We start from the raw sequence: 13,225 nt of genomic DNA on the forward strand, positions 1-13,225 counted from the left end.
TGGGGCAGGGAAGCTCTGCACCTGAAAGTTGGGGACCTCTGCTATCAGGGTGCTGGGCTCCTTAACAGGTATCTGCTTGCATTAACCAGTGAGGGGATGGAAGAATGAACTGGAAAGACCCTTGGAGAACAGTTTGTCCTGAGATCTCGCAGACAAAGAAACTGAAGCCCTAGGAGGTCCAGGGCACACACAGGGCTGAGGCAAGGACCAGGCAGTGGCCCCTCTCCCAGACATCTCCCAACATTACCATGCTAAACCCCCCCCCCTTACTGCGTTCCTACCCGACCCTTTATGATAATTGCTCACAAGACAGCAAAAGAATACAAGAAGGGATCAAGTGAGACACGAAGGCCGTTTCTCTGTGACAAAGAGGAAAATCTCAGGGCTGTGGAATGACAGCCCCAGAACTCAGGACTCCTCACCCAAACACCATGCACTACCTCAGGACCTCCGTGGACATCCACGGACCTCTGGGGGTTTAGACAAGTCACAAGAGGGAGGTGAAGATAACTCTTCCTGTGGGCTGTCCTGTCCCCAGTGCAACCCCGTCCTGGCTGACTTTCCTGCTGGAACCGTTCCTTCCTGAGAGTGCCAGCTTGTCTACACTGATAGCTCACAACTTCTATGGACAGTTTCAGTGTTTTTTAATCCCCGGTGCCCTCCCTTGTCCACTTTGAAACACTCACGGGTAGATACAAATGCTGCATGTAAATATACGTGTTGTTCTGTGCAAAACGATTTTTCTGGAAGGCTCCACAAAAGAAGTTAAAAGGAATAAACTGGGAGAAAGGTTGAGACTTTTTCATCCTTCTTTCATTTTTAAGTTTATTTACTTATTTTGAGAGAGAGAGAGCGCGAGAGAGAGCTCGCAAGCAGGGGAGGGGCAGAGAGAGGGAGAGACAGAATCCCAAGCAGGCTCTGCACTGTCAGCACAGAGCTCCACGTGGGGCTAGAACTCGCGAACCGTGAGATCATGACCGGTGCCGAAGCCAAGAGTTCGAGGCTAAACTGCCTGAGCCACCCAGGGGCCCCGTGACCTACGTTTCATTCTATACTTTGTCACGGTCTTTCTGTGCCGTCTGGTCTTTTTACACCGTGTGAATGTATCTTCATCGTTGTTAATTTAGAAAAATAAAGGAAAAAAATGCTACTTTTCTAGCCACTCCCAGATGCACGGGATCTTTCTTGGTTTAGTGCTAGCCATAAAAATTACAGGACCCTCAGGGACTTCAGGATCACTCGGTCACTCTGGCTGGTCCAAGCCCCTCCTGGTTTACAGATCATTGGACACCCAACACAGTGCGCTACACCTGGGGCTGCTGGAGGAGAGCTCGGCCTTGGCCAAGTTCCTGAATGCTCATGAACCTCTCTTGGAATATCTCCATGGTGGGGGCGGGGGTGGGGGAAGTGTGACCCCTCCCGGCAGCCTATTTCATTACTGGCCAACCCTCAAGTATGCCTCCCAGGACTTCTCAATTGTTCTAGGCAACAAAGAAAAGTAATTTCCCCTTGAGGGAAAAGAAAGAAAGAATGAATGAGGAAACTTGGTGCTTTTATGTCAGATCTGCTTCTGATTAGCCCTGTGACCTGGGCAAGCCCCTCAACCCTCCAGACCCTTTCCTGCCCACAAAATGCAGCCTCTGCCTGTAAACATGCATTCTGCCCAGAACTGAGCTCTGAAGGGACAGGTCTGTCCCTGTCTTCCGCTCAACTTCTACACGGCTGGCTGACGTCACTTCTGTTAGAGGAGACGGATTTCAAGATAACAGCCTAAAGAACCCTAATCTTTACATCCTATCTGGGGGGCGGGGCTATAGCTCTGGCCCACTCTTCTAAGAGAATGGCTCCTTCCCGAACATCCCTCTTAATTTCACGAGCGGACCAACCCAGCCTTTGGTGGGGAACCTTAGTGTCTCCATTTCTTTAGGCACACCCTGCCCCCCAAGTGTTTCTTTCAAATGATTCCAGAAATTAGACACTTCTCTTGAATAGATTATGTTCTCTTTCTCCTAAAAGGTTGATTCTGGTGGATTCATGAGTTTCGTCTTGACTGATTTCGCCAGATGGACTAGTTTATAGAGGGGACTTTACAGCAGGGAGTCCTATTTGGGCCCCGGCGTGACCATGTCCTTTGGGGGTGTGTGCTCAGTGATTTGGCTGCGTGTTGTTTGTGTTGGCCTGGGCTCCGATGCTCCATCGACTGGCTTTGACCTGGTGATCTCTTTTCACCCTAGCGGAGCACCAAGACTCTCGCTGACATCCGTCCCCTCTGTCTTCTCCCTGCCACTCTCTAGGCCAGAGTCACCAGGAGATTCAAGGCATTCCCGAGCTGGCTTTCTTCCCTTAACGGTACGATACGGGGGTCCCTTGCCACCTGAACTCTTGCTCGGTGACCAAACCTCGGGAAGAAAAGCCATTCAGATGACAGGTTAATTCTCACTCTCCACACGGAAATCGGTCGTGGTCCCAACTCCCAAATGTTAGCCCGTTAGGATAATGAGGGGTACTGGTGTGAATGCGAATCATTGCAATTAGCATGGCACTTGACTGTGTACAAGTTCGTTTACCTGACAAGGTTTTGTTCCAGCAGGGGCTGTCAAATAGCAGGTCCCAACTCTCGACGGCGGAGGAACCGATCATCGTTAGATGAAAATGGACTAAAATCCAAAATCCGCATCTGTCACACGTAATAAAGATAGTGAGTGCTTGTTTCGGTCGGGTGTGAAGGCGTGCAAGGATGCGGCATGTATTTCTGACTCAAAGTCACTGGCAAAGACGCTCCATTAGATCACGTTTGTGACTCACAGGGATTGCTTCGATGTGTTCCCTGAACCACAGATTTGGAAACTGAGGCTCACAGAGGCCGCGGTGCAGGGTGGGAGACACCAGGCCGGCTTCGCTAGCTGCTTGTGTCCTCAGCCCCTGGAGGGGAGAGAGCTGGAGGCAGGGAGAGCTGGGAGACACGGGACTCCACGGAGGACCTGGGACTCCCCCCAGTCCGCCCGTTGTAACCCAGGCCTCCGTCCTGCATTGCTGTTTCTTCAGACAACCTGGAATATATGCCTTTTCCCTGTGGTTGGTCCATAAAAGGTTTTTTATGTTAATGTTATTTTTTAAAGTGTATTTATTTAGAGAGAGACAGAGACAGCACAAGTAGGGAAGGGGCAGAGAGAGAGGGAGAGACAGAATCCTAAGGAGGCTCTGTGTTGTCAGTGCAGAGCCCAGGGTGGGGCTCGAACCCACAGACGGTGAGATTAGAACCTGAGCTGAAACCAAGAGTCGGATGCCACGAACAACTTTTTAAATCGGGGGAATCTGGGTGGCTCAGTTGGTTAGATGTCCCACTCTTGGTTTCAGCTCAGGTCGTAATCTCAAGGCTTGTGGGTTCGAGCCCCATCTCGGGCTCCGTGCTGACAGCTCAGAGCCTGGATGGAGCTTGATCCGGATTCTGTGTCTCCCTCTCTCTCTGCCCCTCCCCTGCTCATGCTGTCTCTTTCTCTCTCAAAAATAAACATTCAAAACATTTTTTTAAAAATCAGAATTATGAAGGAAGGTTTTAAGCAAAAAATAATCCTAATAATTTTTCTTGTGCTTACACTGTGGTGATTCAAACTTCTTCAGAAGCAATCTGTGTTCAACAGGGGGCAGGTTAATGTGTTACGGTGCTTTCGTTACAAAGGACCGTTCACAGGCTTTAAAGAGATCGAGGCCGGTTTCCGTATTCACCAGCGTGAGAGGATTCCCAAGCTGTAGGCAGTGAAAAAAGCAGGGACAGAACCGGAGCGTATATTTCCATTTGTAATAAAAATATTTACACACGTAGTAGACGTTTATACTCGTATGTTCAGCCACCCGACAAATGTGTGTTGGGGGCCGACACCGTACCAGGCACTGTTCAAGGTGCTGGGGACACAGCCACGGAGAGAGTGGCAGGAAAGCCCTACCCGCACGGAGTGTCCGGGCCATGCCTGCCTCTCGGAGAGCTCCTGCCAGAGACAGACAGGAGGAGTAGGAGAGACTTCATTACACATCCTTCCATACTGTTAGGGGTTGGACTGGGGCCCCCAGAAAGGAACCTTGAAACCCTAGCCCCCAACACCGGTGAATTGTGATCTTGTTTGCAAATAGGTTCTTTGCAGATGGAATCAAGTTAAAACGGAGTCATTAGAGTGGCCCTAATCCAATGACTGGTGACTTTCTAAGAAAAGGAGATTAGGGCACAGACACACCCAGAGGAGGCAGACTGGAGGGTTGTGACCACAGACCAAGAGCCACTGGGGGCGTCAGAAGGAGTGCAGCTCAGCCCACACTTTCTGCAGGTTTCAGGTGTCCAGAAGCATATGGTGAGAGGGCATAAATTTCTGTTGTTTCAAGCCCTCCAATTTGTGGGGCTTTGTTATGGTAGGCCTGGGACATATAGAGCTTTTAAATTATACATCATATATACCAAAGGCCAAATATGTACCTATTTTATGTTTTATTGAAAACAACTTTTTTAATGTTTCTTTTTGAGAGAGAGAGAGAGAGAGAGAGAGAGAGAGAGAGAGAGCAGGGGAGGGGCATAGAGAGAGGGAGACATAGAATCCGAAGCAGGCTCCAGGCTCTGAGCTGTCAGCACAGAGCCCCACATGGGGCTCGAACTCATGAACGGCGAGATCATGACCTGAGCTGAAGTCAGTCGCCCAACCAACTGAGCCACCCAGGTGCTCCTATTTATTTATTTATTTATAGTAATTTAATTAATTAATTAATTTAGAGAGGGAGAGGGACAGAGAGAGAGAGGGAGAGAATCCCAAGCAGACTCCACACTGTCAATGCAGAACCTGATGTGGGGCTCGAACTTATGAACCATGAGATCACGACCTGAGCTAAAGTCAGACATTCAACTGAGCCCCCCAGGCGCCCCTATACCTCTGTTAAAGTTTTAAGATAGAACTTTTAGGGCCGCATCGGTGGCTCGGTCAGTTGAACATCTGACTTCGGTTTCAGGTCATGATCTCGTGTCCACCTGAGGCCAGAGTGGAAGGCAGGCAGGGGCTCTTCTAGAAAAGCCGATACACGCGAGCAGGAACGGTGTTGAGAAAGGCATTCGACCCGGCGTCCTCCATAAACAGGGGACCGGGCAGGGGCCTGAGAGGGGTTCTTCCCTGGCTCTCTGGTTCCGCTCTCCCGGCAGGCGGGGCGCTGGGGAGGAAAGGGTGCTTCGCACACGTAAGAGACCACAGACCAGATCGCTCGTGCGGGCCGAGATTGGGGCATTGTCTTGCTTTGAAAACCCCCAGATTTTATTTTGCTAAAGCTCGCAATTTCTTCTGTGTGAATGGCACTTAAAATCTGTTTGTAATGGAACTTGATTGTATCCAGCTGTCACCAACTGTTCCCGTGCCGCCCAGAAGACAGCTGGCCACGTGCCACGCGATTCAGGCTCTCACTTCCAAGGGGGGGGGGAGGGGGCTCCAGGTCCCGCCAGACTTTGCCCCGATGATTTCGCTTGTGAAACAGAACAAAGCAAAGGGGGCCGCACAGGGGCTTGGGCTCAGGAAGCTGCCACGTCAAAAAGGAGCGGCATTTGAAGCCAGTGATGTGGGTGGAGGGTGGGCGGCCCGTTTTCCGAGCACGGGCTACATGCGCGGTCACGAGTGACACTTCCTCAAGCGGCTTTTCCAGTGCACTCCCCTGCCAAAGATTTCCGGGGCCCTGCTCTGGCCAGTGACTGCTGGTCACCGGAAGCACGTGACTGTGGGTGACTGTGGCCTCGTAAGACAGGAAACGGGATGATCAGCGTGAAAGAGGAGGAAGAGGTGTGTTAAAAAAAATAAACACAGATCACTTCTTTTTGATGATTTTAGTTTTTAGACAGAGAGCCAGCGAGCGAGCACCTGCACCAGCAGGGGAGGGGCAGAGAGAGAGAGAGAGAGAGAGAGAGAGAGAGAGAGAGAGAGAATCCCAAGGAGGCTCCACGCTCAGTGCAGAGCCTGACGCGGGGCTTGATCCCATGACCCTGGGACCCGACCTGACCTGACTCTTTTCCCAGCAGCAGCTGCTCCTGGAGGAGAGCCAGGCGGAGACTGTGTTGGAGGAAGCACGCCCGCCCAGCCCTGGGCCCCCGCGTTTTCGAGGCCTTGACAGACGGCTGCCCCGAGGCCGTGCAGGTGCAGTCAGCGTTAGGGATTAGCCCAGAGGTGTGGGAAACCTCTGTAGGGGGCGATTGCCTAGGGTTTCCTGTCCTGAAAGATCGTCCTGGGGGCCAGGAGACCAGAGCAGGAAGCAGGCCCACGGGAGGTCGAGCTGGTTTGATTCTTGGGGGGGGGTCAGGACAAAAATGGGGATTCAAGCTTAGAGACGGGTGGCGGTGACGGGACGTTGGGGAGATGAGACTTCCGTTGCTGGAGTGTGTGGGGGTGACGGGAGGGAGGTGTGCAGGGGGGTGGCCACGTTTCCGGATGTGGCAACGGGGTAGGGGGTGAGCCCCCAGCCACGGAGGGGCCCGGGAGGAGCAGGACCCGCTAAGAGGAGGCAAACAAAAGACGGGCCAAGAACTCGCCAGAAGGGCATCCAGAAAAAGACGTTCAGCAGGATTACATTGATCGGGCAGGGAGATGTATTGATCGGAGCTGACGGATTCTGGCTCCATTTAACGCAACAGCTTTAACATTTAAAGGACAGAAAAAGGGGCGCCTGGGTGGCTCAGTCGGTTGAGCGTCCGGCTTTGGCTCAGACCGTGATCTCACGGTTCGTGGGCTCGAGCCCCGCGTCAGGCTCACTGCTGTCCACACAGAGCCTGCTTCAGATCCTATCTCCCCCTTGCTACCCCTCCCCTGCTTGCACTAAAATAAAACAAGGATAAAAAATAAAAGAAAAAGAACTCTTGGCGGGGGGCAGTGAACAGTGTCAAATACGGAAAAGGGCTTGTGGCAAATGCCCATCACATTGGGGATGGGGCTGCTGAGTGGAGTAATGACAGCAGCACGCTGAGGACCTCGAGGAAGGAGCGGAGACCAAGCTGGGGCTTGGCTGGGGGAGACGGTGGCTGGGGCGGACACAGAGACAAGGGGTTTTAGGGTGGCAGACAAGTGAACAGGTCATGAGAGGAGGAGGCAGACGGACCCCCAGAGGGTGGAAGAGGCTGGCCTCCAGAGCAAGGGCAGGGTACCAGCCCTACGGAGGGAAGGGGGCGCATCTTCTGCTGTCTGTGGTCTGTGGCGGTCCCCACGGGTCAAGCCTAAGTCTTCCCGTCTTCCGTCTACGCACCCGACTTCCTTCCCAAACTCCCCCTCGTGCCGGCCACTCCATAGAACCACTGGATCGTATCCAGCACCCCCTGGGAGCGTTCGAGATGCGCGCTCTCAGCCCCCTCCCTGCCCCTGCCTGCTGGATCAGACTGTCGGGGGATGGGGCCCAGCAACGACCCCCTGGTGATTCTGACGCGCGCTCACATTTGAGGCTCGCTTGGGACCAGGATAAGCGCTTCTCGGCACTGGCCGCCCAGTAGCGTGCAGGCAGAGGGGTCTTAAATGCCGATGCCCAAGCCTCGCTCCCCGGTTCCAGTTTCATTCACACTGGCCTGGAATAGCCCGCCCAGCTGACTCTGCTGCCCACGAGTGTTGGAACCAACAGGAGCAGAGGAGGATGGGGGGCAGGTGGTTCCTCGTGGTTTGTTCTTCTGCTTCGGAGCAGGAGGGGGTTCCTGTAGCGGGATCGGAAAGCATTCGCCAAGAGTGAGTGGCACAGAGGCGGGAAGGGAGCAACGGCGTTTGGGAAAACCACCGAGGGGCTGGCAGAGCCTCATAAAGACGGGCACCAGCTGGTCCAGACGCGCCGAGGTGGGGGAGGAAGGGGCGGGGCACGCGTGTGGCCAAAGGGAGGGGCCGGGGGAGAACCACGCTGCTGAGCACCTACCAAGAACCAGGCGTCTTCACAGCCGCCCGAGGGGCTCCTTCTCCCCTGCTGTGTCCTGTCTGCACGGAGGCCATCCGCGCCCCCGATACTCAGGGCAGGGATTGGCCCTCGGGCCCCTCTCTGGACCAGAGGGCATGGTCACTGCTATGGTGACCCCAGCGGGTCCCCCGCGTGGGTCAGTGGGGTCAGGGGGTGGGGGCAGTGGCCAAACGCCTGGGCTTTTCTGAACCCCAACATTCGGAGCCCACAGCTCACCTACACCTCACCCCTGTGACCCTCCCGAGGTTCCTGTTCCCAGAACGTGCGCATTCCTCGGGCGTGACTGCATCACTGCGGGGAATCTGTCACCCACTGGCCTCCCTGGAACACTGGTTCTGCCACTCAACTGCCCACCCAGGCCAGGAGCTGTCCTACCCCCACCCGGAACCTTCCGCTCCTGGATGCCAGCTCCCCCTCTCCACTGCCGCCTCCGATGCCGTCCTGGGGCAACTGTTGGCCGGCGAGCGGACGGGTCGTCCTCACCTGTCTTCCCTCCACCCCCAGCAGACTCCAGAGTCCACGGCGCCAACCAGACCTTGCAAACTCTCGTCTCAAGTAGAGCAGGAGCTCACGGGAACTCCCCACACGCAGACGCCCGCACGACGTGGCTCATGCCGACATCATCCACCAAAACATACCCCACGCTTTGTGGACAGACATCCTCGTGGTTCCCACCCAGAGCCGCCGGTCCCTGCCCTAGAGACCACGGGCCACCTGAGAGATTTAGCTCTCTGTTCACCTTTACACGTACGGCCGGCACCCCTACAGTTTGGAAAAGTGACAGTGACGAGGAGGTGGTCCTGCCCCTATGCCCGCCGGGCCCTGGAGCTGAAGTGGACCCCCAGCCTACCGCCGCCCAGCCCGATTCACGAACTACAGACATGAGCTGGGCTTCGCCAGCCGGGATTCTGGGCTGCCATCAGCCGCCCCAAACTCTCCCACCCCACCGGGCACCCCGTTGGGTGTGCGTCCGGCTGTGGTCTCACTTCATCTGCTCTTAGTGACGTGGCAAAGGCCCCGGGTATGACGGGCATGTTTGGGTGGGAACTCGGAGGAGACACTGAGGGGGAGGAAGAGGGAAGCAGCTGCGGGGCTCGGAAACAGGCCTGCCCGGTGGTGTTCGCGGAGTACCTGGAAGCGAACCCACCTGCCGGAAGCCTGCCTCCAGCCCAGGGCCGCCTTCACTTCCGTCTCCCGCTCACAGGTGGGGCTCTGGCCAAATGTAACCTCCCGATCAGGGTCACGGTCACCTGTGCGGGGACCTGCCGCCCCCGGTGGCCTCCCCCAGCTTCCAGACCCGGCTCCTCCCGCTCAGCAGATGAGCCCAAATTAAGCTCCTGTGTGGACCCCGGCATCCAGTCTTCCTCACCACGCCCCGCAGCGTGTGGCCGGAGCAGCTGGGCCCGTCTGCCCGCGTCAGGAGGGGCTCAAGGGGCGCGACCCGCGTGGCCGCACCTGCTCTCCGCCGGGCACCAGCCAAGCCGGGAGGATCCCAAACCGGAGGCCTGTGCTGCTCTTGCTGACTGAAGAAAACTCACAGTTCGATAAAACCTATCATTTCTCTCTCCTCTTTCCCCGCAGAGACCCAGACGTTATTCGGTTACCAAAAAAAAAAAAAAAAAATATCAAACAGCAGCAAACCTCAGTGGGATGCTACGGTTTCCAAGTTTCCTCAACACAGTCCTCCCTGCAAATCACCCACGAGGCTTGGCGGGCCACTTACTTCAAAGGGCTCCTCTGTCTTAAATTCCAATAAACGTATTTACTAATACACTTGAATAAACCCCTTGGTTCCTCTTCTTCCTTAACGAAGATCTGCTCTATGCTTTCCCACGTACCGGCGGGTTACAGCACCACACCACGGGGAAGCCTTCACCTGTGCCGGGGGCTGGAACGCAACTCTGACAAAACCAAAGGGAGAAAAACAGAAAAACAAGGACACGGGCAGGGCTCACAAAAACTCGTTTTATTGCACCCGGATCTTGGCAACGTCTGGGGCGCCTCAGCCCCGGGAGCGGAGGCGTGGCGCACGGGACGCAGTGGGCTGAGCCCACCGGGAAAAGGCAGGTGAGTGAGGCCACACGGGACCAATGGGAGAGGGGGACCCTTCCCCCGCAAACACAAAGTTAAGTTAAACCCATGTTCTAAGTCAACCAAGTGACTGCTGTCATATAAAAGCTTTTGTTACTTATATATATTTATATATTTACACATCCCCTAGGGTTTGGACTGACTTTCCGGGCTCACCCTTTCCCCTTCCCAGTGTGGCTGACGACCTTCTGCGGGAGGAAAGGGCTTGCCCCTACGGAACAGTGATGAATGCTGTAGACAGGCCAGTGCTCAGCACCGCCCAAGACACAACGGGCATGTTTTCCTAGAAAAAGGTTTCATAATTACACAGTGGATGAGGGAAGAGCCTGGTCTGAAGAGGGAGCAAGAAAAGAGACAAATTCTGTGTTGCAGACAATGAACTTCCCTTTTCAACTATAGAACGTTCCAGAAAAATAGGGCCATATAAGAATGAAGGTCAACACTGCATGGGGTGGGTGGGTGGGGGGGAAGCCCTGCCCATAAAGGCCCTTGTCTTCCCCCCACAAACGGGCAGACGACAAGGCCATAGAACACTGGGGACTGGGGTGGGGTGGGGTGGGGAGCAACCTTCATCTACGAACAAGGTTCCGTCCTCTGAAAAACCAAAGGGCCCCTGCACAGGTGACACAGCACCCAAGCTTCCTGCTGGGACCAGAAGCAGCCCCACAGCGGGCCAGGGTAGCAGTACTCTCCCACCTTTTCCAAAGAGAAACAGAAGAACAGAGAGGAAAACCAAACACAACTACCTCCGTGAAAAAATTAACGTACCTCCCTCTGTGACACACGTAACGCTTTTTCTGATCCCCCCCCCCCCCCCCCCCCCCCCGGCCCCAGAGCAAGCGGCAAGGCTCGGGAAGAGTGTGGCACAGGGGTGCCGGACAAGGGCATCGGCGGGCCTCAGGCCGCGAAGGACGGACAGGTCCACACCAGACGTCAGTCCACCTCCACGCGGACGTTCCCAAGAGGAAAGGACGTGCAGACGTGTTCCGTGGAGTCGCTCTAAGATTGACCTCTACGCCCTCTACTACTGGGTCACGTGTCTGTTCTCCGGAAAACGCCACCTCGACTGAGGGTTTCCCACATTTATTAAATTACAAGTCGCAGGCACAGCTTGAGCAAGATAAAAAAGTGATCTCGAATCATACAATCATCTAAATTCAAAAGCACTCACAAAATTGAGCAAATAAAGCTGGTATTGCGTACTGGGGGAAGGAAACATATTGCTGATGGAAGCCACAGACCTGGTCAAAACGAAAGTCTTCTATTAAGTAGCAAAAGAAAAGGGTTCTACCCCAAGACCACCACCTCGATAAAGACCCGCGGGTCGCTGCAGCTGCAGGGGAAGGAATGGCAAAGCCACCTCGGAATAAACAGCCGGAAAGGCAGGCGTGTCGGCACATCGTCTCGAGGCCCCTGCTCCCCGGAGCCGGCCTAGAGTCTCTCGCGGGGGACGATACACCGGAAGGGCCGCCCCCGATTCCAGAAAAGGGAGGAGTGCGGTGGGCGGCGGCCCCGGGCTTACCCTCTGAGGGGACACGTAAGGCATAGACAGAGCCCTCCCCCCCGCAGAGACGGGGAGGCCGGGACCAGACGGCGGCGCCGGCCGCCGGCAGCAAGGGACGGACGTCTCGTCCTCTCGCCCGAGGATGCGCTGGGAGGGGTGCGGCCGCCGTCCTCCCCCGCGCCCCCCGCGGACCACACGCACCGCCGGCCCGGCGTGCTGCCACCCGCTCTACGCGTCACCGTGCGGCTCGCGCCGTGACACCAGAGGTCCCGATCCAAAGAAGCCCAGGGCCTCCGTGGGCCGTCCTCCTGCGGCGGGCTCGCGGTGCCGGCCTGGCGGCCACGGGGCACAAAGTCCTCGGCGGGGCTGCTCTCAGCTCAGACGGACAGGACCCAGGAAGGACACCTCGTCTCTGGAGGCTGTGGGGCAAAGGACATTGCTCCTGACGAGAAAGGAGAGCCTGGGACTCCCGCCAACGTCCCAGAGGGCGTGTCCACACCGGTCAGCACGTGACATCAGACGGAGCCAGCTCTGTCCCGCGCACACGCACCACACCCCCCACCCTTACACCTCATCACACAACCCCCACTCTTAACACACACCTCACCACACACACGCATATGCACCAGACACAGCCCAGAACCCCACACTGACATCCGCTACTCACACACACACACACACACACACACACACACACACACACACACACACGCACTGACCCATCTCGACAGCAGCAAACTCAGCGGCGGTAACTGAGGCTGGTAGCCTTAGCTGGGTGAGTCACAGACCAAAAGTTCCGTCTACTCTGAAGTTTCTGGAAGGCGTTGAAGGTTCTTTTCTTCTCTTTCTTGAACTTTTTCACTTTCTTTTCCTGCATCAAGAAACCGCAGGCATCACAATTCCCAAAAAGGGCTCGTCCCATTCCCGCAGCCCCTCGTGAAGGCTTACTGCGGGGGGGGGGGGGGGAGGGGGCACACGGATCTCAACATGCCACCAAATCGACAGGCTTTCTCTTCGTGTAGCCCGCGGGAGGCGTCCCCACTGTCCCCACCTTGCTGGGGAAGCAACAAAGCAGCGGGGGACAGACGCCTTGTCCGTGGCCACGCCACGTTCAGAGCGGCCAGGCCGGCATCGAGCCCAGCAGCCCACCTCCCGCCGTCCCGGACGACTTCACGAGGCCACTGCCACTTCCAACCGCCCCAAAGGGCCTAGTCCTCCCTGAGCCAGGCCTCAGCGGGGCCACCACGAGCACCCCGCCACGCCGGCCACGAGCACACCCCGTACCTTCCCTCGATCGAACTCTTCGTCCCAGTCGTCGATCACCGTGGCCGCGCGGGCCCATCTGCTGTCCTGAATGGCGTCCTGACTGACGGCCGACACCTCGCCGTCCCACGTCAACACTGCAAAACAGACACCTCTGTGCACCGGCTTCCAGAACGCGGTGTAGACAGGGACGGGCCTACTCCTGATACACTCAAACGTTCGAGTGCCACCCTCTGGTGAAACGGACATGCAGAGAAGGACGGGGGAGGGCAGAGGGGCCCGCAGCGAGCAGGACAGTCAGCGGTTCCGTGACTTCCATGCCGACGTCCTTGGCTCTGCATCGTCAGCCCGCAGTTAGTCCCTTTCAGACCCGCGCCCTCGTTTACCAGAGGTCTCAGGCGCAGGATGTTTCCCTCCAACCCGTGCCGG

General features: G+C 56.2%; 1 protein-coding gene across 4 annotated transcripts in view; it reads right to left on the bottom strand.

Annotated features, from left to right (window-relative positions):
* Positions 1–9,889: 9,889 nt before the first annotated feature.
* The window catches only part of USP36 (ubiquitin specific peptidase 36), a 37,249-nt gene continuing 33,913 nt past the window's right edge, over positions 9,890–13,225 (bottom strand). For all 4 annotated transcript variants that reach the window (XM_047833665.1, XM_047833664.1, XM_047833663.1 and 1 more), the window contains 3 exons: positions 12,818–12,933; positions 12,253–12,404; positions 9,890–11,952 (listed from right to left, as the gene is read on the bottom strand). In XM_047833665.1, the coding sequence (XP_047689621.1) occupies positions 12,273–12,404; positions 12,818–12,933 (248 nt within the window). In that variant the 3' untranslated portion in view covers positions 9,890–11,952; positions 12,253–12,272. The remainder of the gene's footprint in view (positions 11,953–12,252; positions 12,405–12,817; positions 12,934–13,225) is intronic.

This window comes from Prionailurus viverrinus, chromosome E1, assembly GCF_022837055.1.
Source record: "Prionailurus viverrinus isolate Anna chromosome E1, UM_Priviv_1.0, whole genome shotgun sequence".
NCBI lineage: Eukaryota > Metazoa > Chordata > Mammalia > Carnivora > Felidae > Prionailurus > Prionailurus viverrinus.